The sequence below is a fragment of the Antechinus flavipes genome, chromosome 3, assembly GCF_016432865.1.
Source record: "Antechinus flavipes isolate AdamAnt ecotype Samford, QLD, Australia chromosome 3, AdamAnt_v2, whole genome shotgun sequence".
NCBI lineage: Eukaryota > Metazoa > Chordata > Mammalia > Dasyuromorphia > Dasyuridae > Antechinus > Antechinus flavipes.
In genome coordinates, this window is record NC_067400.1 from 300,020,493 (window position 1) to 300,043,022 (window position 22,530).

Below are 22,530 nucleotides of genomic sequence, written 5' to 3' on the forward strand. Positions count from 1 at the left end.
CTATATAAACACAATTACAAAAGACTTTTTCACTCAAATAAAATCAGGTCTAAATAATTGAAGAAATATTAATAGATTAAAGGTAGGATGTGCCTATATAATAAAATGAAATATCTAAATTAATTAATTAATTTATGGAACTAGAAAAAAATAACAATTCACCTGGAAGAACAAAAGGTCAAGAACATCAAGAAGATGAAAATGAAATATGAAGAAAAGTGAGTTAGGAGTAAAAGATTTCAAACTGTATTGCAAAGGGGTAATCATAAAATCATCTGACATTGGCTAAGAAATAGAGTCATGGATCAACAGAATTGCTTAGGTACATAATACATAATATTGTGATTATACTAAATTATCTAGTGTTTGACAAACCCAAAAATCCATAATTTGGGGTCAAGAAATCATTATTTGATAAAAATTGTTAGGAAAACTAGAAAACACTTTAGCTGAAACTAAGTATAGACTAATATCTTACATTGCATATCAAGATCAGGTCAAAATGGATGTGTGAGTTTGACAACAGGTAATATCACAAGCAAACTAGGGGAGAATGGAATGTTCTATTTGTCAGATTTATGGATAGGAAAATTTTATGACAAAACAAGCGATAGAGAGAATTATGGGATTTAAAGTGGATAATTTTGATTATGTTAGATTAAAAAACTTTTTTTTTTACAATCAAACCAATGTAGCCATGATGAGAAAGGAAACAGGAAATGGGGTAGAGTGGATTTTAATATCAAGTTTCTCTGATAAAGATCTCATTTCTCAAATATATAAAGAAGTGAGTTAAATTTATAAGAATATAAGTTCCCTAATTAATAAATGGTCAAGGAGGGAGAGAATTCTGAGATGGATGAATAGGTTGATAAATTTCAAGCTCTCCCTACTTCTACAAATGGAACTAATTTGCACCTCAAAGTAAAGATAGACTTGTGAAAAATCAAGAAGACTTGGGATAGAGCACTGGTTCTCCTGATAACCTGAGAAGATCTGACGAAAAACGCAGGACCAGGGTAGGATTAACCTACGTGAAGTGCAAATACCTTGGACTACCCCTTGCTGGGGAGTGAAGTCTTTGCTGTGAGGTTCCTGATCAGAGGAGAGAGCTGAAGTGAAGCCACCCCAGGATTAGAGTGCTTACATTAATATCTAATTTTTTTTTTAAATGAGCCAGCAAAGAAGAAAGGACCCATCATAGAAACATACTATGGGAATAGGAAAGGAAATAGGGAAGACCAAGATTATCTTCTAGGAGGATATTAAAGCAAAAACAGTTTCCACCCCAAAGAGTAATGTGAAATTGTTCCTTGCTCAGAGAGAATTTATAGGAAAAAAAATTAGAAGTTAAATGAGAGACATTGAAGAAAAACTTTAAAAAAAATCCAAGAAAAATAAGATTATGAAAAAAAGTTAACCAACTAGAAAAGAAGATATGGAGTCTCAAAGATGAAAATAACTCTTTGAAAATTAGAATTGGGCATAGGAAAGCCAGTGAAGCCATGAGAGACAAATAAATAAAACAGATTATAAAGAATGAAAAAATAGAACAGGATGTGAAACATCTTATAAGAAAAGAGACATCTAGAGAATAGATCAAAAAGAGAAAATATAAGAATAATTGGACTTCCTGAAAGTCATAATCATGAAATGGACCTTGGCACAATAATGCAGGAAATAATCCAAGAAAACTGTCCTGGAATGATAGAACATGAGGGGAAAATAGAAATAGAAGAAATCCACAAATCCACTGATCACCACTTCAACAAGATCCTATGGAAAACACATGGGAACATCATACTCAAATTTTGAAACCTCCAGATAAAAGAGAATATTTTGTAAGAAATAAGAAAAAATACCAATGCAATTGGAGCTACAATTATAATTGTACAGACTTATCAGCAGCCACAACAAAAGACCACAAGTCCTGGAATCATATCGACTGATAATCAAAAGAACTAGACCTGTGGCCAAAAATATCATATCCAGCAAAATTATCTATAAAATTGAATGAGAAAAAATGGACAATCAATGAACTTGAAGATTTTCAGGATTATCTATCAACCAAAACTGAACTTAATAGAAATTTAACATATAAAAATCAATATCAAAGACCAATTTCAAAAAATTCAACATGTAAAAAGTGTTTATGGATTTTTATATGGGAAATTTATAGCATATGTTTAAGATTGACATCAACTATACAACAACTCAAAAGAAAGGCAGAATTAAGATAAAATAGTAATTATGCCATACAAATGAAGTAAAGAGAAAGAATAGATAGAGACATTAGAGGGAGGAGGAGGGCTCATAGTTCTGAAAACCTACTCACATAGGGAATGGATTAAATAAACAGCCCTACATATATACTATAAAGGATATAGCACCTTCCAAAATCTATAAAGAAATGGGGGGGGGAGAGATAGGTGGACAGGGAAGCAAATGGTAGGGGAAGAAGACAAGGGAGGGATCAGCAGGAATAGGAAAAATATGTGTGTGTCTATATGTGGGAATATGTGTGTCTATATATATGTATATATCTACATATATATCTTAGAGGGCAGAAACTCTGAATCAGACAAGAGAGCACTTAAGGCTACCTATTCCATGTGAGACAATGGCTCTATGAGCATATATTTGGATGATGACTCTCCTCCCCATTGGTGCTTGTCAAATGTTTAGTAGTAAGATAATTGTAGGCAAGGATTGGAGGATAGAGGGAGAGAAGTTAGAGTCACTTGGCTGCAGGATGAGGAGGAGAGAGGCTGGAGACTCTGGACTCCAGAATCCAGGATATGTCTTTGGCAAGCCATGTGGCAGGTTGTCTGCCTCCTTCACTTCTCCCCTCCTAATTTTGATTTATCCTACTCTGGATGACCCTGAGGCCCTCCAGGGAGCTAGCCTATACTTTACAATATTTAAATATATCCTTAACTATTTTTTGGGGGGTAGAGAGTATGATAAGGAAAAAAGAACAAAATAAAAAAGGTGCAAAAGCAGAAAACAAAAGCACAATTCACAAGAAGTAATGAAAAGATGGACACTCATGAATATAATTTCTTCTACTAACATATAAATTTTTTAGAACTAATAATTTGTTGTTATATATTTTGAATCCTCCCTGATATTCTGCTGGGCACATGACAATGTTCTCTCTTTTTTTTTTTTTTTTGTTTTGTATTCCTCTTCTGTTTTTCTTTATTTTCCTTCTTTCTTTAAATAAAATGAATTTGGAAAAAAAATTTATATGGTCAAGGAAGTAATTTTTAGAAGAAGAAACCAAAACTATCTATAGTCATATGAAAAAAATGCTCTAAATTACTATTAATAAGAGAAATACAAACTAATCAAATTGACTAATGTGATAAAAAAGGAAAATATCAAACATTGGGGAAATGCAGAAAAATTGGAACACTAATCCACTGTTGGTGGAATTATATGCAGATCTAACTAATCTGAAGAGCAATTTGGAAGTATGACCAAAGGATTGTAAAACTGTGCATATACTCAATGTGTACTCCAAAGACATCAAAGAAAAATGAAAAGAACCTATAAATACAACTATATTTATAGCAGCTCTTTTTGTGGTAGCAAAAAATTAGAAATTGAAGGGAAGTCCACTAATTGGAGAATTGCTGAACATGCTGTGTTATCTGATAGTGATGGAACACTATCATTCAATGAGAAATCAAGCAGGATGCTTTCAAAAGACTCTAGGAAAACTTATATAAACTGATGCTAAATGAAATGAACAGAACCAGGAAAATATTGTAACAGCAACAGCAATATTGAACTAGGTAGGTACTATTATTATCTTCATTTTACAGAGGAGAAAATTGAGACATAGAGATGTTAAGCCACACAATAAATATGTTTCTGAAGTAAAATCAAGTCTAGGTCTTCTTGACTTCAGATTCAGCACCCTAGTAACTATTTCAGACAAACTTGTATCAAAATTCTCAACACATCATAGATTCTGAAGGATGAAGACTATTCTCTTTTGGAATGATATTTGAGGTTTTTATAGGGAGAAAGGAAAATCAGCAGATTTAGAATTCCATATTTGTTCCTGGAGGTGTGTTGGTAAATGTTTTGGTAAATGTTTAAGAGTTAATTTTCTTCAAAGAAAAAAATCATCACACAGTCTTACATTTCATCTGCATTATTAATATTATCTCCATTACTTTTAATTCTAGAAATCAACAAAGTAATGCATTAATCCCTTACTTATAGTATTGTAGGGTTTCCAAGGCTGGTTATAGATTCAATTTCTTAGGTATAGTTTGGATATTTATAATTTTCAAAGCTTACTTAGTATATGAAGGGAAATGGAATGTAGGCTGAGAGTTTATTTACACAAACCTAATCGCTCTGTTTCTTTTTTCTGAGAAAATGTCTTCCTCAAAGTCACAGTATTCATGAGTACATCTTCCTCCATTACAATGACTATCGAGTTCCCTATTACAATTGATTATTCTTGATAAGTAGGTGCTAAGCTCATTTGATAATTTTTAAAAAATCCTTTAAAATTCAGTATCTTGGGACAAAGCCCATCTCTCCTGCTTTTGTTAAGGTTCAATTTACTTTTGCTAAGTTACTCAAGATTGACATAGTTCTCAATATTTTTCATATTTCCTATTCATTAGTTTTGTTGTAATTATCTGTGTCTATTTCCTTTTAGATAAAATCTTCTTTGATTCTAAAACGGTTATTAAATCTACAACTACTGTTGTTGGAAGGCTTTATGAAGATGTGATCATTCCTTGTTCATTTAAGAGAGGGTCCAATATAGTGATTCACTGGATGAGAGATGAAAAGTATTTACACAGCTTCTTCAAACAAAGTGACTATCTGAAAAACCAAGACTCCATTTATGAAAACAGGACATCTCTTTTTTCCAATGAAATCAACAATGGAAATGCCTCACTAAAACTTAGGAGATTAAACCTGCAAGATGAAGGAGTTTATCAGTGCTATACATCAACAACAGACAATGCCGAATGTTCAAACATAGACCTGAAGTTGGGAGGTGAGTAAAATATTTGTGTTTTTTTATCTATAGATGTTCCTCTTTCCATGAGTATCACAAGAGTAGTATTGGGATACCCTTGGAATTACCCAAGGTATCTGAGCCTTTAATACTTTAAGTTATCATGAGCTTATGTGTCCAGAGCAACATTAAAAAAAAAAGAGAGAGACCAAAACATTTCTCAGAGTTCTGCCTAACCCTAAAGCCAAAGGAAAGCTGAATTATGTACATGACAATAGGAAGTATGTTTAAATTTTCTTGAGGTTTGGGGGTGGAGGGATAGAATTTTTTTGATTACCGTGCTGTAACTCTCAGTTATTCTCAGCACTTTCAGGAAATAAGTTATTTCACATGGTAACTTTTCTACATAACTTATGTTTATCTCTTTAAGCACAAACACATTAAAATATCTTTCTAAAATATATTAAATTATTTTCTAAATCATTTGTTCAAGAAGGCAGAAATATATATAGATATATAAACTTTCTGTGGTAACTCAGGATTATTATTATTATGACTATCAATTATTTTGGTATGATCACAATTATATCAGGAATGATTGATTTATATGGTCACCTACATGAATGTAGGCAAGAAATACAATGATAAACTATGGAAAGTGATTTCATCTAGCCAGAACTGCATAAAACAATCATCTAAAAGCCCACAGGCAAATAGGAAAGGGGAAAACAAGGTGAAAACTTGTTAGTATATGACCAGAGACATAAAAAACCTTCACATCTCTGTATGCAGAGGCAAAAAGATAAAAGTGGACAGACTCCCAGGCCTAAAATAAGGAAGACTCATCTTCCTGAATTCAAATATGGCCTCAGATACTTACAAGCAGTGTGATCTTAGGCAAATCATTCCTTTGTTTGCCTCAGTTCTTTAACTGAAAATGAGCTGGAGAAGGAGATGGCAGACCACTTCCGTATCTTTGCCAAGAAATCCTCAAATGACATTTTAAGAGTTGGACAATGATTGAACAACAACAAAATTCCAAGGAGGAAACTTCAGGAAACCCCTTACTTGAACCTTGGAAGCCACTGACCACAGCAATCACAGCATGAGAAAGTCAGCAATCAAGCATAGGGTAGTGAGACTTAGAGTGAGTGTTGAGGTTCAGAAGGAAACCTCAAAAAGTTGGGGTCACAGACCAGTGTCGTGAGGTGTCTCAAAAGAATTTGCAGGCTTGAATCCATCTCCAAGTCAAGGGGCAAAGTTTATTGTAATTGTGTTGCCAGTTGAAGGGGGATTTAGCAAAGAACCAGGAGCAGGAAGATAAGTTTATAGGAAAGGGACAGAGCGATCTGGTGCTTCATGTCATTGATATGCTAATTTTATTATGCCCTCCACTATTGAATTTTATGGTTTAGAGGTGGAAATGGAAGAGTACCCCACAATTTGTCTTGGAAACCCTATTATCACAGATGAACAGATTGATATCTGGCATTATCGGTAGAACTACAGCAATGTCAAAGCCTGGTGGCCTCAGGGCTACTGCCACATTTCCCCTAGATGCTGTATCCCATTAAAGGGCTTAAAAGTCAATAATTCTCTGGTCTGAGAAGTCATAGAGGGCTCAAAAATGATATGAATTTCAAAGATTAAGGGAGTCTTGAAATTTATCATTTTATTCAAATTAAACACACTAGGGAAGAGGATATAAGCCCAGAAATTCAGATGATCCAGAACAAGACCAGTTAAGTCTGACTTTGCCAACTAAAAGTTCATCAAAAAATATAAACAACAAATCCTCAATTTAGGGTCTAACACTGGAGATAGGATTAAACAGAAGAAATCAATCACCATGGAAAATATTATAGATCCAGAAATGTACAGAAAATCCAATCAAGAAGAAGAGAGCAAGTCTACAATAACTTCAAGCAGAGATTCAGGCAAAATAAAATTTCCAAAAATATTGCATAAATATCTAGAAAGCAATGAAGACAGGAATGTGAAATTTGAAATTCTTGCAGAAAAAAATTAGAATTAAAAGACTGGAAAAAATAAAATATATCAGAAAAAGGTATCTGAAATTTAAAACAACTGCCTTGAAAAGTATCTAGCTGATCCAACCATTCTGGAGAGCAACTTGGAGCTGTGCCCAAAGGGCTATCAAACTGTGCATGCCCTCTGATCTAGCAATGTTTCTACTGGGCCTTCATCCCAAAGAGATCATAAAAAAGAGGAAAGGACCTATGTGTGCAAAAATGTTTGTAGCAGTCTTTTTTGTAGTGTTAAGAAACTGGAAACCCAGTGGATGCCTATCAGTTGGAAAATGACTAAGTTATGGTATATGAATGTTATGGAATGTTATTGATCTATAAGAAATGATCAGTAGGATGATTTCAGAGAGTCCTGGAGGGACTTACATGAACTGATGCAGAGTGAAGTGAGTAGAACCAGGAGATAATTGTACAAAAGAAGAAGATTATATGAAGATCAGTTCTGAGGGATGTGGTTCTTCAACAGCAAGGTGATTCAGGCTAGTTCCAATGATCTTGTGATGGAGAGCCATCTGTACTCAAAGAGAAGTCTGTGGGGACTGAGTGTGAATCACAACATAGTATTTTCACTATACTATATATTTTTGTTTTCTTTCTCATTTTTTTTCTTTTTGATCTGATTTTTCTTGTACAGTATGATAATTATGGAAATATATATAGAAGAATTGAACATATTTAACATATATTGAATTACTTGACATCCAGGAGAAGGGGATGAGATGAGGGAAAAATTGAAAAATAAGGTTTTGCAAGGGTGAATGTTGAAAATTATTTATGCATATGTTTTGAAAATAAAAAAACTTTAATAATAAAAAAGAAAAACAGGTCAGTTAGAAATAATTTAAAAATCATCTGATTCTTTGAAACCATGATCCAACAACAACTACTACCCTCTAAACATCAACAACATATTTCAAGAAATCATAAATGAAAACTTCTAGATTTATTAGAGGACAAAATAAAAACAGAAGAAATCCACCAAGTATCTCCAGAAAGGAATTCCTTAAGAAAAAATGCTAGGAATGTCATAACCAAGATTCAGGTCGTAAACATCAAAGACCATATACTATATTCAGTCAGCAATATCCAAATCAAAATTGCTCAAGCTCACTAGGAATACCATATGCCACAAGACAAAATATATTGCTTTAAAACAACTTAGAAAAAGTCAAGAATAACTATTTCTGAAAAACTGAACATTATCCAAAGGAGGAAAAATGGACCTTTAATGGAATGGAGCAAAAGTATCAAACACTATAGCCCAGCACTCTCGGAGACTGGATTAAAATGCAATTTGGAATTGTTTAACAAAATAAAAAGACAATAAAACACAGATGATGTTAATTTATGGTTTTCTAAATTAATATGTTCCTGTCAAAGATTTGGGTTTTTTCCTTTTTGAGTCTGACATCACTTGAATAAACGATTTTCAAGCATTCCTGATGAAAAGGCAGGAATGAGTAGAAACTCTAAAACATAAACATTTAGGGAAGTAATTTGAGAATTCATATAAATAATTAGACGGAGCTGTATGATAATAAAGTGCTAATATCTTAATTTAAGAGGAGGAAAAGGTGCCTTTAGAATAGAAATTGAGTTAGATAAGGTAAGCCGAAGACATAATAGTGGATTGATTTTATTCCCATGGTTTTAAGGCAAAAATAATTGGAATGCTTTACAAGAAGCACCAAAGGAACCTCATTTTTATCTGAACTAGGTAAAAGATGATTTAACATACACCTACAATTATACATACATATATAGAATTTGGTATAGAAAGACATCAAACTCAAAAGGGAATCTGGTGAGGAGAGAGTGGAAGATGGGATTAAGATATTAATACTAGGTTAGAATAGTATCAAGCAAACAAATCTCAACTTTGAAAAATTTAAAAGAAAAGACAATTAAAAAATTTTTTTAAAGCAAGTACCAATGATTTGGGGCCTAAGGGCATGGGTATAGGGAAAAGGGAGAAGGGATAGAGAAGGTGGATGGAAGGGAAACTGGAGAAAGGAAGCAGATTACTTTGGTTATAAACCAGTGGTTGTCCTTTCTCTTTTACAATTTCTTTAATTGTAATGAGATTCCTGAGAAGGGTGTCAAGAGGAAACAATATTGGGGGGCAGGGCAAGGGGGGATCTTTATAGCAGTTTTCTCTGGTAAAGTCCTAATTTCCAAAACATAAAGGAAACTGTTTCAGCTATATAAGAACAGGATCATATCCCCAATAGATAAATGTTTAAAGGATGTGAAATTGCAATTCTGAAAAGCTGAAATTCAAAATATCAATAGCAATATTGGGGGATGGGGTGGAGGGTAGTGGGAAAGGAGCAAGGCTAGTTAGTGAATGGAATGTTTATAGCTAGGAAGACTCATCTTCCTGAGTTCAAATCCAGCCTCAGAAACTTAATAGCTCTGTGACGACTCTAAGCAAGTCATCTAACCCTATTTACCTCAGTTTTCTCATCTATAAAATGAACTTGAGAAAGAAATGGCAGACCATTCTAGTATCTTTGCCAAAAAAATTGTCACAAGAGTTGGACATGATTGTAAAACAATTCAAATGAACTGATGGAAATGTTTCAAATCACTAATTATAAGAGCAATTCTAATTAAAACACTTCTGAGGTTCAACCTATTGCTAGTCATGCAAAAAAAAAAAAGAGGGGAAAATTAGTTATGAAAACCTTTTTTAAAATGAATGAAACAGACCAAAAGGAAGCACAGTCAAGGAAGATAGTTTGGAAATATCATATTGTATTTATTAAATATTTATTTTTAAAAACTAGCTTTGTGAAATAGACATTAGTGGTTTTGTATGTTATTCTCTTTTTATGTTCTACTTGGCATATAAAAACACCCTTTTGGTATAACAGTGAAGTTCAGAACTTGAAAATATATAATCCTAAAACTTTGTAATTGATAAAATGAAGTCCTTAGAGTCTTAAAAATTCTATGCATTAAACACTTCTAGCCTGTTTTCCTTTTTCTTGGGTCAATTTGAAATTTTTTCAGTTTTATTCAACTCTCATGCTTTTAAGAGTTTGTTTCTTGCTACTATCAGCATGCCTGCCTCTAATAATCTTGTAACTCAACCTTTCTGATATACTATAAGTTAAAGGGTAAATAATCACCCTTTTTGAAATTGTGTGTAAGATCAAAATAAAAACACTCTGAGTCTCTGTTTGAACAAAGTGCCTGATCTTTGGTTCATGCTTCTGAGACACATATTTTGTCTTTTGCTTTACTTACTTGTGTGTTCTCAGCTATATTCCAAGTATCTGAATATCTAAAAATACAGAAAGTGAATAATATTATCTCATTTTCTAATAAAGGGATTACTTTTTTGAAGTTTTTTTGTTGAGTGTTTTTTTTTTTTTTCTTTTGAGATGCTTGGGTTTGCTCTTCTGAACTGATCTTCTATATCATGTGATTTTAAGACATGTACCAGCTCCAGAATCAGTTAAAAACTACAAGTTCACAAATTCATTTTTCTCTTCCCCAGCTTTCATCACTCCTGCAATAGAATACCAAGAACAGGATAGAGCTGACTATTTAACATGCTATTTGTTTGGGGCTTATCCCTCCCCAACTATAACATGGACAGAAAACAATACAACAAACTCAGAAAGCAACACAGAAGTATCATCTTACCCTCCTTTCTTTGTTAAAAGCCAACTCAAAATCACCAACTCAAATTCCTCTTACCAATGTATTATTGAAAATTCAGTACTGAATCAAAGATGGATTGGAAAATGGAAAAGAAAAGGTGAGTTTCCTACTGCTACTATTCACAGAGAGTTTAAAAGCCCAAAAAGAGTTTTTTGTAGATCTTAAAGAGTTGTATAAATGCAGGCTGCTATATAGAAGATGACTCCTATATAGAAGATGAACATAAGAAATGAACATATGAGAACTTATCTGGACCAAGCAAATAGTGTAGAGGTCCAGAAAAAGATGTGTGTGTGTGTGTGTAAAATGTATATGTGTGTAACCATGTGCATATATGTATTTTGGGGTATGTGTATCTACAAGTACACAGAGATATATAGAGCAGGGTTTGAATAGAAAAATAATGATTTTTACTTTTAATATATTGAGTTTGAGATGCCAACAAGAACACATCCAATTCCTTTGTTTAATTGAAGCTTTTTATTTTTATTTATTTATTTATTTTTAATTTTTATTTAATGATTACTTTATATTGACAGAATCCATGCCAGGGTAATTTTTTTTTACAACATTATCCCTTGCACTCGTTTCTGTTAGATTTTTTTTTCCCTCCCTCCCTCCACCCCTCCCTTAGATGGCAAGCAGTCCTTTATATGTTGGATATGTTGCAGTATATCCTAGATACAATATATGTTTGCAGAACCGAACAGTTCTCTTGTTGCATAGGGAGAATTGGATTCAGAAGGTATAAATAACCCAGGAAGAAAAACAAAAATGCAGATAGTTCACATTCGTTTCCCAGTGTTCTTTCTTTGGGTGTAGCTGCTTTTGTCCATCATTTATCAATTGAAACTCAGTTAGGTCTCTTTGTCAAAGAAATCCACTTCCATCAAAATATGTCCTCATACAATATCGTTGTCGAAGTGTATAATGATCTCCTGGTTCTGCTCATTTCACTTAGCATCAGTTCATGTAAGTCTCGCCAGTCCTCTCTGTATTCATCCTGCTGGTCATTTCTTACAGAACAATAATATTCCATAACATTCATATACCACAATTTACCCAGCCATTCTCCGAAGCTTTTTATTTTTAAAACATATGAAAGAAAATTTTTTTACTATTGACCCTTGAAAAACCTTATATTTAAATTTTCTGCTCTTCTCCCCATCTTCTCTCCTATATGGCAAGTAATCCAATATATGTTAAACATGGTAAAAATATATGGAAGTAGAATAGAGTCATACATATTTGTACAATTGTCATGCACAAGAAAAGTCAGATCAATAAGGGAAAAAATGAGAAAGAAAATAAAATTCAAGCAAACAACAACAAAACCATCTTGCAAACTTTCCCTCAAGGGACTATGCTTAACCTGTCTGTTCTGTGAATCTTTGGCCCAGAGCCTGGCATGGAGGACCCCAGTCTTTCATTCCTGCAGCAATCTGTTAGATCCAGAACTAGCATCCTAGTAAGAATTGTCTGTATATACATATACATATACATATACATAAATCATGATATTTTCTGTCCAAACTCCTCCCACTTTCCAGTTTCTCTATTATTACCTTTGAGGGCATTATCCTAGTCTTCGTTACCCAGGCTCCCAATTTAAGTGTAATCTTTAATGTCATTTTGGTCTCTTCTCTTACATTTGCCCCATAGCTAATCAGTTGCCAGCTTTTGTACCTTCAAACATCTCTCATATTTCTTATGTATTTCTTACACCGTGGAAAAATTTATCTAATTAGATGGATATAAGTGCCTCACTTAAATTATTTCTTCTGATTCCTTTATTATTTTCATTTTTATGATATTTGCTACTTGTTTTTAGACTTCTTGGAGCTATTTCATAGAATTCCAGAACTGAAAGGAAACTCAGAAGCACACAGTCTACCTAAAGCACGAACCCCTGTATAATATCCATTTTAAAAACCAAGAAAATAAGTTAGCCAGTGAAATCTGCTTTGAAAAGATTCAAAAAGCAATTAAACATGAACTTATTTTTATAAAGCTCCTATTATTTATAAAGTTCCTACTCTTTAAATTCTCCTTTTTAAAAGAATTTTTAAAAATATTATTATGCTTCCATTAACTTCATAATAACAGCAAGCTTTCTATCTGATCTTATGTACACATAGCACAATGGATAAAACACTGAGCTTGGGATCAGGAAGACTAATGTTGATGAATTCAAATTTGGCTTCAGGCACTAGCTGTGTGTCACCCTGGGCAAATCACTTGATCCTGTTTGCCTCAGTTTCCTCATCTGTAAAATGAGCTGGAGAAGGAAATGGCAAACCACTACAATATCTTTGCCAAGAAAAATTCAAGTGGGAATCACAGAATTAGACATGACAGAATGTCAATAGCCTGTTGTCTTTCTGAAAAACTTGTCCTCTGAAGATATATATGGTGTTGGCAGAAAACCATGAAAAGAGATTTAATCATTTGTATTTAATCACTGAATTATTTTCACATTTTTCTCTCATGTTATTTCTTGCTCATATAATTTTGCCCCTTTGCTGCTGGCTGTATTCTATGAGACAAACAGTACAAATATGATATTGACAGCTTTCAAATTCTCCAAGACATCCATCATGGTTTTCCAGTAATCCCACCCTACTCCCTAAGTCTTTTCTTCTCTAGGCTAAATATTCCCAATACCTTCAATCTATTCCCACATAACATGGACTCCAGGCCCTTCAACATGCTGGTTGTCCACTTCACTTATCAATGACTTCTAAACAGTGGTACCCCAAACTGACCATAGTACTTCAGATGAGATTTGATGAGGGCAGAATATATTGGGAACATCCTCTTCTTATTCCTGGAAATCATGCCTCTTGAGAAAAGCATTTGCCTTTTTCAGATGTCAAATTATACTTCTGACTCATACTGTGCTTATATCAGTCAACCAACATCCTCTGATCTTTTTCAGACCACTGATTGTATATAACTATATCTCCCCCATATTTTACTTGTGAAATTGATTTTTATATGCAAGTATAAGACTTTGCAGTTATATTTCTTAAATTTTTACTAGATTCTGGCCAGTGTTCTAATTTATCAAGTTTTTTTTTGAATACTGAGTCTGTTAGTTATCAATGTGTTAGTTTTGTGTCTTTTGCCTTTACATCTCTAGCATTTGGCTTAGTGACTGATACATAGTAAGTATTTAATAAATGCTAGTTGGCTTGATGAATATGCCATATATACAGTTTCCAAATTATAGGTAAAATTAATATATAGCACAGAATCAAGAGAGTATTCCACTGAAGACTACTGTAAAACTAATATTGAACCATTAATAAGTTCTTTGAATCCAAACAAACAGCTTTAAATGATTAACCTTTTAGTACACAACTCTTCTACTTTTCCAGAAGAGTATAAGAACAAAAGTTTTGTTAAAATCTAGATTAACTATATTTAACAGAATTCCCTTCAGCTACCAGTCTACTAATCCTGTCAAAAAAAGAAATGAGGTTAGCCAGGAATGACTTATTCTTGATGAGGCAAGTTGGTCATTTGTAATTAGTTTTCCTTTTTTTTTTTTTTTTTTTTTTTAGAGCTCCAAACCATTTTTAATAGGTTCTAGAATTTCCCTGGAATCAAAGTAAAGTTCATTGGCTTATAAATTGTAGACTGCTTTTTCCCATTTTTGAAAATTGAGAACTTACCCTTCCCTAATTTTGTGGCTCACCATATTTTCCCAATCTTTCAAATTACCTCTGATAATGGCTCAGCCATTACATTTTTCTGCTTTTATCTTCTTTTAAATCTAAAAGCAAGATTGCTTATATTCCAGCATCATCCCACCATCCCTACCTCTCAACTTTACTATTCTCAAATTTCACCCTGGCTTCCATCCAAACAGAAGCAGTATTCTCAAAGTTTTCCTAAATATCTCATGGATATAGTAGGGGTCTGAGCATTTTTATTTTCTCTTTAGCCCCCTCACCTTGGTAATAATAATGTCAAAGATGTTCCAAGAGAAAACATTTTCCTCAAAGGTAATTCTACCCTTCTCTTGATGAAGATATTAAGGGGACCAAAAAACATGTTATTTCATTAGAGTGGTTTTCATAGACAAATGGCAATGGACAAATGGAAAGAGTTTTGTTTTTTTTTTTTTTTTTTTTTTTTTTTTTTATTCCTTTTATTGCAGACAGGGGGGAGAACACCCTGAGAAAATTAGTGTTTTTCCCTTAACATGTTCAAACAAAATTTAAATGTATTTAAATGAAATTTAGTAATTCCTAAGAGTTTCTTGACTCAGAGTATTCTATACAATTATGTTATGTCAAAGCAGCAACTTCAATAATAATTGCTAATTCCAATTCTTTTTATCATTCATGGGAAGTCATTGTTTGGTGGATAAATAATTACTAGACACATGCTGGTCATGTTATTATAGGGAAGTCACTTAATTTCTCAGTGCTTTAAATAACTTAATAAGGTTCTGAGTTGCAGAAGAGTTATTCTGTATTGATAGAGGAAATTTCATTCATAGAAGCATCACAGAAAACAAAGTTGTTGGAAAATACCACGACATCAGGTAACTTATCAGTAAATACTGTATTTTCCAACAAATTTAAACTCATAGCAGTTTATTCTCTTTATAATGTACTTATATTTTTAAATGATTTGGAATAATTATACTTATTATATAATTACCCAATACAGTAAAGTCTTTGCTTTTTTTGTTCTTTCCTTTTCATCAGTGTAGGGAATACCCTCCACAAATGCAGCAACTCATCCACAACATAGCATCTTAACAGAATTTCTTGGAAAACTCAGAGGTTAAATGATTTGGTCATCATCCCACAACCAGTAGGGGTCAAAAACAAGACTTGACTCCAAGACCCAAGAATGAGTTTTCCTCATAATATAGGTTGCTTCCCAACTTTTTGTTAAATCTTTAAAATATGAGAATGTGATATGAAAAGTGATAATTTAACCCATCTACTATAACAATCTCTCTCTTTCAGATACTAATTTAACAACAGACGGTAAAAAAATTTCATTCCTATGTGAACTTACAAATGAGGATTTTTCGCTGGAGAAAAACAGAAATCTTAGTTGGTATAGAGTAGAAAATGCATCCTCCACAATTTTGGCATCCTTTTCAAGCTCTTCAAGTAGCATGGTCTTTGATAATCGGTTCACTTGGACCAAGGATATGATGCATGAAAGTAGAAACTTCTCTTTGACTTTAACACATCCTATTCAATCAGATAGTGGTAAATACCTCTGCAACATTTCATCTATAGACTCTACTCAGCTCATGATACAATTTTTGACAGTTGGTAAGTAACAGTATTTGGTAATAGAATGAAAACATTAACATATGAAGTATTTCAATAGGATTAGAATTATATGAGTAATCAAGCAAGAAAATTAAGGGCTGATTCTAGTAATGAAATTATCCTGACCTGATGCAAAAATCCCTATATACATCAAATGTTTATTATTCAAAGGACATATGGAGGGTTCATTATCCTTCTTTTGCAAAACAAGCTAGAAAAATTTTCATTAAAGACATACCTTGGAGATGTGGGTTCAGTTTCATACAACTTTCATAAAGTAAATATTGTAATAAAGTGAGTCATGTGAATTATTTGGTTTCTCAGTGAATATAAAACTAAGTAGCATGTAATACTTTTTGATATCATTTTACACATAGTAGAGCTTCTTTCATATTGGAATTAATCCTCTCAAAAACTGATGCTGCTTTATCAACTAAGTGTAGTTAATATTCTTCAATATTATTGTATCTCAGAGGCCAAGGATAGGGAGAAAGATGGGAAAATGGCCAGTGAATAGAGCAGTTAGGACACACACATTTATTAAGCTTGCCATCTTATAGGGAGTCAATTCATGACTCCCCAAAATAATTACAATAGTAACATTAAAGATCACTAATCACAGATTACCATAACAGATAATAATAAATTTTTTAAAATAGTACAAGTACAAGAATGTACATTGAAGTACAAAAATATGACACAGCTATTACATGCTGTTGGAAAAATGCTGTTGATAGATTTGTTAGAGGTAGAGTTGCCATAAACTTTCAAAATATTAATAAAAAACAATATCTGCAGAATGCAATGAAAAAAGTCACAATAAAATGAGATAAGTCTCTATGCAGGCTATTATATAGAATTTTGGGTTTTGGGGAAATGAGGCCACTGATACTCCTGTCCTATTCCTTTAAAAGTACCCAAAGGGTAGGTATTCAAGGTAGCTAGCACATACTCTGGCATAACACCAGAAAGAAAGGAATTGTAACAAAATCTTTCTGAAGATTTTTTTAAACTGCAGGTTATTCTTTAGGTCAGAAAGTTTTAGTGTGTGGATAATCTTATAAATTCATTTAGTTAAGAGTGTTCTCAAAGAGTAGTAAAAGTTATAATAAATTTAATTTAAGATATCTTTTTCCATTTAAAATTTTTATTTTGATATATTTTGTTTTCTGTAACTTATTTCCAAAAACATCCTTTCCTCTTCCCATCCAATGAGTTATCCTTTGTAGCAAAGAATGAAAAAATAGAGAAAACCAAAAAAGGCAGGTTAGCAAAACCACTCAACAACATTTATAATAAAATATATACATATATTTATTATAATAATATGTGTAATATTGTAATAATCTATATCTATTTCCCTCCATCTCTAGATAGAATAGGGTTAAGATGAATTTCCTACTTTTTTCCCCTAGGCCAAGTTTGGTCATTATAATTAGAAAGTAATCAATTTTAGTTTGTTGTTCACAGGAGTACAATAAAGGTGGAAGACATTTAGTCCAACCTCTTCATTTTACAAATGAGGAAACTGAGGCCCAAATAAATTAAGTAACTTGCCCAAAAATGTACAGATGATAGGTACAATGCCCAGAATAAAAAATTTGGTCCTAAGATTCTAAATTTATAGTCCTTCCCACCGCACCACTGTCACAAGTTAATAGTCAAAGAATTTCAGATGATTTTTTCCCCCTCAAGCAAAATTCATCAAATTCAATAGCCAAAGAAATATATTTGAGTACCTGCAAAGTATGTGTCTTTGTGTGTGTGTGTGTTAAAAGCACTATATTTGCAAATTTTGAAGTAAAAAGAGCTCCAACTCAATAGCAATTCAGAAGCAATGTAGGCAGTTGCCATGGAAAATACTATTATAGTCATGATGTGTATTGTTTTCCTGATTCTGCTTGCTTTACTCTTTTTTAGTTCACATAAATCTTTCCCATGCTTCTCTTAATTCTTCATGTACTTAAATTAATATTTATTTTGTTCTCTCTACTTCAAGTGTATTCAATATTCAGATAACAGTTTTGCCAAGATTTGTCATTATTTCTTTACAGTTTTATTAATATTGAATTCTTGGTGGATTTGATGGATTTAGTTGTCAGGTTTAAATCAAGTTCAATACTAATCTGTTTTGATACTATTAAGGTTTAAATTAAATACTTTTGGTAATCTTTTTTGCTTGTGCAACTGTTTAACAATTTGTCTTTTTTTTTTTTTTTTAAAATATATATAGAGCCACTTCCAGAAAAGTCTTCCTCCAACCAAATTGTTTCTATTACAGTAGCAGTGATAATCTCATTAATGATAATCTCTATTGGTATGTATATTTGATATTGGTATGTATGTGTGAATATGTATTTGTGTACATTTGAATGTATTTTTATCTTTTAGACAGAGGTTTTTGGTACAAGTTTATATTTTATGTAGTACTTGGGGTCTCCCTTACAGTAACCATGTAAAAACAGTTCATATGACAAACACACAAAAGACTTATCCAAGATAGTTTCCCATGAATCAAAAAGCAATACATTTATCCTGAAGTTTCTGAGGTTGTGAGGGGTTAGATATTTTGTTAAAATACATGAAGTAACCGTGTCAGAGATGATATTTGATTTTCTAACCTTATATACTATTTTATGCCACTTCTCCAAATAATTCAATGTCCAAATAACTAAAAGTCATTTATGCTGTGAAGTCAGTTCAATGTTTTGTTATGGTATGGATGTGATACTGTATTCCTGAAGATTCTATCAGAGCTATTCTATTACTTTGGAAAGATGTTGAAGGCAAGGCCACTGGTAAACAGTATCTATTGTTTTTGAACAAACCTGGTCAATTTTGAAAAGATTTATTATCAGATTATCTTTAAAATAATGTATTTTGGGGCAACAGTAAGAAAGGGTTTGTTATCTACAGCATGGAAGGACCATCCAATCACAAATTTTGGGAACATTGAAGTAAGTAATGTAGATAAGAGCTAGAAAACATCTTAGAGACTATTTAGTACAGAGATTTTTTTAATCTGGAGTCTTAAAATTTTTTTTTGATAACTGCATTTCAATATAATTGTTTTTACTTTAGAATACTAGGCATTTTATTTTACACATTCAAAAACATTCTGAGAAATGATCCATTAAAAAAAATTAAGACCCTCAATTTACAAATATGGAAATTGAGAGAGGAGAAGTTAAATATTTGCCTGTGGTGATCTCATTACTCCACTATATATAATATATTATATAATTCCAATATAATATGCTTCTTAAGTAGTATCGAGGAGACCTTTGGCCTTATATTCCAAAGGTTGGATCACAGACATATTCCAGAGTCCTCCAAGAGACATTTTACTGCTGCTGTCAGTTGTAGCTTTAGGGAGGTATTTCAATTGAATCAACTTTTTTTTTCTTTTGTAAATAGTATTTTGTTTTTCCAATTACATGTAAAGATAATTTCAATTTCCATTTTTATTTTTCTCCTTCCCTTTCTCCTCTTTCTCTCCCCAAGATAGATTGCTATGTATAAATTATACATGTACAATCATGTTAATCATATTTTCACATACTTATGTTGGAAAACCCATGGAAAAAAAAACCCCAAAGTAAAAATAGTATGCTTTTATCGGCACTTGGTGTCCATAATTTATTCCCTGGATGTGGATAGCATTTTCCTTCATGAGTCTTTTGTGATTGTCTTAGATCACTGTGTTGTGGAGAAGAGCTAAATCCATGTACATGATTATACAATGGTTGCTGTCACTATGTACAATTATGTACAACATTTATTAAGAGACCACAGTGTGTAGAGTATGTGCTAACCATTAGAGGAGACATAAATTTGAAATTAGACCTTGTCAATGACTTCATGGAGCTTACAATTTCAAGCCTCTCCAATATAGCAATAAGGGACTTTAATATACAGTAAGGCAAGAGAGGTACATTTGAAATGAATAGTATTTAGAGCTGGAATGGCCCTTGAAGATCTCCTATAATGTAGCTTACCCTCTAGATTTAATAGATGAGGAAAGGGGTTCATAAAGATGAAGTGATTTGCCTCAGGTGACATGTGAAGAAAATAAAAGAGCAAGAATTTGAACTGAAATCCTGTGATTTTATATCTGACTTTCTACTTGATTTGTGATGCCTTAAGATAATGATGACTAACTTGGATGTAGAAATTCTCAAGAAAGGTTCACTATTAGAGGTAGAATTTGAGTTTTAGAAATTCAGTGAGTAAATAAGACTAGGCATAATAAAAGGCATGGAGACAGAAAATGAAAGATATATTTAGGTTCATTTTGACTAAAGTATAGGCTAGGGGGATAGAAATAAGATGAGAAAGATTAGAAAAATAAGATTGTACAAGATTGTGGATAGCCGGACTTAAAAAAAAAAAAAAACAAACAAAAAACAAACCTGAACCTTACTCAGAAGGCAAAGGGAGTTATGAAAGGTTTTAATTGGAAGAGTGATCTATTCAAGTTTGCACATGATGAAAATTAATCTGGCAGTGGTATATAGGACATCTTAGCCAGTCAATAAACATTGATTAAACACTTATGAGCCTAGTAAAATGCTTAGATGGTGAAAGACAGTATTTGCCCTCAAGGAGAGGAGAAGACAACATAAAAGAAAGCAGAAAAATCAAGGGAGGATGAGAGGAAGAAAGCATCCAGCATGGTGTCATGATAGAGTGGTCCAACAGAGTACAGCCAAGATGGAAACTAAGAGACAGTTGACCTGTGTGAAGGAAGAGAGGGAGGGAGACAAGGAAGTAGGGAGGAAGAAAGGAAGGAGAGAAGATGAAGAGGAGGGAAGAAAGAAAGAAGAGGAGGGAAGGGAAAAGGGAAGAAGGGAGGGAAGAAGGAAAGTAGGGAGAGAAGAAGTGAGGAAGAAAAGAAGAAGGAAGGAGGGAGAAAGGGAGAGAGGGAGGGAAAGGGAGGAAGAGGAGGAAAAAAAGGAGAGAAAGAAGGAAGGAAGGAAGGAAGAAGGGAAGGAGGGAAAGGAGACAAGAAGGGAAGGAAGGAAGGCGGGAAGGAAAGAAAGAGGGAAGGGAGGAAGGAGGGAAGAAAGAAGAAAAGGAGGGAGAAAGGGAAAGAGAGAGAAATATTGCAGAGATAGAAATGGGTTTGTTACATGACAGGAAATGAGAAGGGAAGGAGACAAAAATGTCATTGATAATTTTAAGTTTTCCAGTATGAGAGAATGAGTGAATGAAGGTGCCATTGGCTTCTATATACTGCTTTTGCTTTCTCAAAAGTCATGATGACCCTAACTCATCAAATACAATGTTCTTTTTTTCCATTTTAATTCTCCTTGATCTTATGGAATTTATTTCTGCTGACCACTCCCATCTCTCATATACTGTTTTCTCTCTTGACTTCAGTGAGATTACATCATTCCGTTTCTTCTATTTCTCTAAACAATACTCACCAGGATGTGTAGGATTTTGGAGTAACAGCGTACACTTGCATTATTGATTCAAATTTTGTGAATGGCCAGGAAGTTAGACAAGGTAAATGAGATCCCTTTCCATAAACAGCAAGAATTAGGAAGGGAATTTGGTCACAGGCATTTTAAATGTCACTTCTGCAGGCTATCTCTATCCTGAGAAGTGTTTAAATGTTGATTCTAACAGGTATTTATGGTCTGAAAGTAACATGTGAAAAAGTCACATGCTTGTCAAGTCATAGTCTAATTTCTTTATATGAAATAATATATTGTACATCAATGAACTTTGAAAGATACATTTTTCTCATAAATACTGCTGGCCTAGAGATTTAAAAGGTTCAAATCTTCCAGAAGAGTTAATGTTCCTGGATGCAATGTCAAATTTCCATACCTTATTTTTCATCACTATGTGTGTATATGCTCTTGAATCTCAGAAAAAAAAAATTTATCCTAGTGATCTGTCTGTTAACATTCAGCAGCCTCCATGCTGAACCTTCCAATGCTGATCATATACCCCCTTATTTTGATTCTTTCCAGTTGTCAATATTGGTCAAAGTATACTATAGAGGAAAGGTGGGATAGAAAAAAAAGAATTATCTTCTAATTGGCCAACAAAATTTTTTAAAAGTAAAAATAAATTCAGGTAACTCTAGCACAAAATTTTGCCAGACATAGATTCTAATTACCAGACTTATTTCAACGGTATTTCATACATTCTTTTCTGAATAATCTTAAGATTTCTCACCCATTTCTGATACTCTCAAACTGAGTGCATTTTGGAAAGTCTTTTTGAGTGCATTTTGGAAAGCCTTTTTGTCCTTCATAGCTAATTATTAATTTTTCTTCATGTGACCTTTCAAACATAATCAAGTCCTTTGATTCCAAAACTTTATTTTGTTTAAAGAATCCTCTTGATTTTGGTTTTTTTAAAAAATAGGTATATTATTCAAGAAGAAGTGTAATTCACACTACAGATTTGTTCATGCAAACCAAGAAGAGACACAGGTCAGTAGTTTTTCTTTCATCCAAATTCTAAATTTCAAGTTTCAATGAGGGACATCTTT

At 32.9% G+C, this 22,530-nt stretch overlaps 1 protein-coding gene across 1 annotated transcript in view; it reads left to right on the forward strand.

The window, feature by feature from the left end:
• The window catches only part of HHLA2 (HERV-H LTR-associating 2), a 95,928-nt gene that overhangs the window by 72,956 nt on the left and 442 nt on the right, over positions 1–22,530 (forward strand). Inside the window, exons 3-7 of the mRNA XM_051985251.1 lie at positions 4,685–5,032; positions 10,547–10,810; positions 15,702–16,019; positions 18,253–18,336; positions 22,404–22,471. Coding sequence (XP_051841211.1) covers positions 4,685–5,032; positions 10,547–10,810; positions 15,702–16,019; positions 18,253–18,336; positions 22,404–22,471 — 1,082 coding nt within the window. The remainder of the gene's footprint in view (positions 1–4,684; positions 5,033–10,546; positions 10,811–15,701; positions 16,020–18,252; positions 18,337–22,403; positions 22,472–22,530) is intronic.